This window comes from Octopus bimaculoides, chromosome 25 (assembly GCF_001194135.2).
Source record: "Octopus bimaculoides isolate UCB-OBI-ISO-001 chromosome 25, ASM119413v2, whole genome shotgun sequence".
Taxonomy (NCBI): domain Eukaryota; kingdom Metazoa; phylum Mollusca; class Cephalopoda; order Octopoda; family Octopodidae; genus Octopus; species Octopus bimaculoides.
Genome location: NC_069005.1, coordinates 12,976,421 through 12,979,916, shown reverse-complemented (window position 1 = coordinate 12,979,916; position 3,496 = coordinate 12,976,421). Strand labels below are relative to the sequence as shown.

General features: G+C 44.9%; 1 protein-coding gene across 1 annotated transcript in view; it reads left to right on the top strand.

Moving 5' to 3' along the window:
• Window positions 1-3,496, top strand: part of LOC106876109 (kanadaptin) — a 26,172-nt gene that overhangs the window by 13,682 nt on the left and 8,994 nt on the right. The window contains exon 4 of the mRNA XM_014924518.2: window positions 122-185. Within this exon, the coding sequence (XP_014780004.1) occupies window positions 122-185 (64 nt within the window). The remainder of the gene's footprint in view (window positions 1-121; window positions 186-3,496) is intronic.

The following is a 3,496-nucleotide window of genomic DNA, read 5'->3' as shown; positions in this document are numbered from 1 at the left end:
ATGGAAGTCTTTTTGAGTAAACATGAAATCAACAAAGAAAGGTTGCATGAAATTGTAACAGTTTTTTTGTTTAATATATTGTTTTTAAAATTTTTTGTGAATTTTCTCTATTTCTTTCCAGGATATGATGCTCCAGAATATGAGACATCTGCTGAAGGAAGTGGAAAGTTCAAATGTTGCTTAGAGTTAGTATTATTATTGTATTTCAAATTGCCATTTACCTGCATTCATCATCATCATCATCGTCATTTAACGTCTGCTTTCTATGCTGGCATGGGTTGGACGGTTTGACTGAGGGCTGGTGTGCCAGAAGGCTGCACCAGGCTCCAATTTAATCTGGCAAAGTTTCTACAGCTGGATGCCCTTCCTAATGCCAACCACTCCGAGAGTGTAGTGGGTGCTTTAATGTGCCACTGGCATGAGGGCCAGTCAAGCAGTACTGGCATCAACCACGCTCAAATGGTGCTTTTTACGTGCCATTGGCACAGGAACTAGTCAGGCAGCACTGGCAACGATCACGCTTGAATGGTGCTTTTAATGTTCCATTGGAATGAGTGCCAGTCAGGTGGTACTGTCTGTCATTGGCCATGACAACAATTTCACTTGTCTCAACAGGTCTTCGCAAGTGGAGATTATTGCCCAATGATTGAAGAGTATTCTTAAATGGGCCGGTTATGCTGCACTGGTATAGGCCATGGTTACAGTCTCACTTGGCTTGCTGGGTCTTCTCAAGCACAGCATATCTCCAAAGGTCTCGATCACTTGTCAAGTCTTGGTCAGTCCCCACCCTTGTAGGGTCAGTTATTCAGTTTCTATGGCATATAAGTGACAAAGATCTTAGCATTGCTCCTGAATGGGACATCAGTCTGTTGCGGGGTCACTCATTTACAGCTGAATGGGTTTGGAGCAATGTGAAATGAAATGTTTTGCTGAAGAGTACAATGCACCACCTGATCCAGGAATCGAAACCACAATCTTGCAGTTGTGAGTTCCACACTTTAACCACTAGGCCATGTGCCTCCACTACCTGCATTCATTACTTGTAAACACATTCTTATTTCTTTATTGCCCACAAGGAGCTAAACATAGGGAGGACAAACAAGGGCAGACAAAGGGATTAAGTCGATTAAAATCAACCCAGTGCGTAACTGGTACTTAATTTATTGACCTCGAAAAGATGAAAGGCAAAGTTGACCTTGGTGGAATTTGAACTCAGAACATAATTGCAGACAAAATACCGCTAAGCATTTCGCCTGACATGCTAAGCTGGATGCCCTTCCTAACGTCAACCACTCCGAGAGTGTAGTGGGTGCTTTAATGTGTCTCTGACACGAGGGCCAGTCAGGCAGTACTGGCATCGACCATGCTCAAATGGTGCCGCCTTAGAACATTCTTAGCACTTATAAGCAGATTTTGTTAAGTGGTTGGCATTAGGAAGGCCATCCAGCGATGGAAACCATGCCTCAACAAACAGCTGGAGTCGGGACAGCTCCCTGCTAGCCAGCTCCATATCAAACTGTCCAACCCATGCCAGCATGGAAAGTGGACGTTAAACGATGATCATCATCACTGAGTTTGTGAGCTGCTACAGGATGTCTGCCATTGAGGGGCCCAAAACTGAGCAAAGTCATGTGGTCTGGCAGTTCCAGTGGCTGTAGTAGACGATTCTTGTCTGTCAGCGATATGAATACAAGTGCTTTTATGCACCACACGTCCATATGAGAAGTTCTCTCTAGGTAAATAACACAGTATTCAGTGTTCTAACAAAAGCATCCACATTAAGTTAGACATAAAGATTGCCTTTTGGTACTAATACTGCTTCCATTACTCTTTTACTTGTTTCAGTCTTTTGACTGTGGCCATGCTGGAGCACCGGCTTTAGTCAAACAAATCGGTCCCAAAACTTATTCTTTGTAAGCCTAGTACTTATTCTATCTGTCTCTTTTGCCGAAGCGCTCAGTTATGGGGACATAAACACACCAACATCAGTTGTCAAATGATGATTGGGGGACAAACACAGACACACAAACATATACATACATATACAAATGTATATGATGGGATTCTTTCAGTTTCCGTCTACCAAATCCACTCACAAAGCTTTGGTCGGCCCGAGGCTTTAGCAGAAGACATTTGCCCAAGGTGCCATGCAGTGGGACTGAACCCAGAACCATGTGGTTGGGAAGCAAGCTACTTACCACACAGCCACTCCTGCGCCTACTATTAATTACTATTTAGCAAGTGTGCTGGCTATTAGTGACGTCAGTGCCTGAGAAGACACTGAAATTCTATATATTGTGACAGTGAGATTCAGCTGTTATGTCGCTACTGGACGTCGGTCACTGAAGTGCCCAAGACAAAGTTGACATTATATGACCAGGAGTTCTGGCAGCTGTAGTAGAAGGTTCTTGCCTGTCAATGATATAGATATGAGTGCTTGTATGCACCACACGTCCATATGAGAGTTCCACTCAAAGTAAACAACACAGTATTCAGTGTCCTCACAAAAATATCCACATTATAGGCGCAGGAGTGGCTGTGTGGTAAGTAGCTTGCTTACCAACCACATGGTTCCGGGTTCATTCCCACTTGTGTGGCACCTTGGGCAAGTGTCTTCTACTATAGCCTTGGGCTGACCAAAGCCTTGTGAGTGGATTTGGTAGACGGAAACTGAAAGAAGCCCGTCGTATATATATGTACATATATATGTGTGTGTATATGTTTGTGTGTCTGTGTTTGTCCCTCCACCATCGCTTGACAATCGATGGTGGTGTGTTTACGTCCCCGTAACTTAGCGGTTCGGCATAAGAGATCGATAAAGTCCTGGGGTCGATTTGTTTGACTAAAAAGGCGGTGCTCCAGCATAGCCGCAGTCAAATGACTGAAACAAGTAAAAGAGTAAAGAGAGAGTAAAGTGTAATTAAATAACTGATTCCTCTTCAGTGTGTCTATTCCATTTCTTTTCCACTTTCATCGTGGCTGTTCCACCCTTGTGTTTCACTCCAGTGTGACATCTGCCCTCTTGTGTAACTATACTCCCCCACCATCTCACCAGTGTGATTACATCACTTCCCGTAACCATTCCACACTCAGAGTAAGCATTCCAGCCCTGGTGTGATCATTTCACTCCCACCATGATGATTCTGCTCCACTTTCATCATCATCATCATCGTCGTCTAATGTCCGCCTTCCATGCTAGCATGGGTTGGACGATTTGACTGAGGACTGGTGAAACCAGATGGCTACACCAGGCTCCAATCTGATTTGGCAGTGTTTCTACAGCTGGATGCCCTTCCTAAAAGCCAACCACTCAGAGAGTGTAGTGGGTGCTTTTACGTGTCACCCGCACGAAGGCCAGTCAGGCGGTACTGGCAAAGGCCATGCTGATCTCGCTCAAGAAACCTCATGTGTCACCCGCACAAGAGCCAGCCCAAGGGCACCAGCAACGATCCTGCTCGAAAATCCCAGAACCCCACACAAGAGCCAGTTCAGGGGC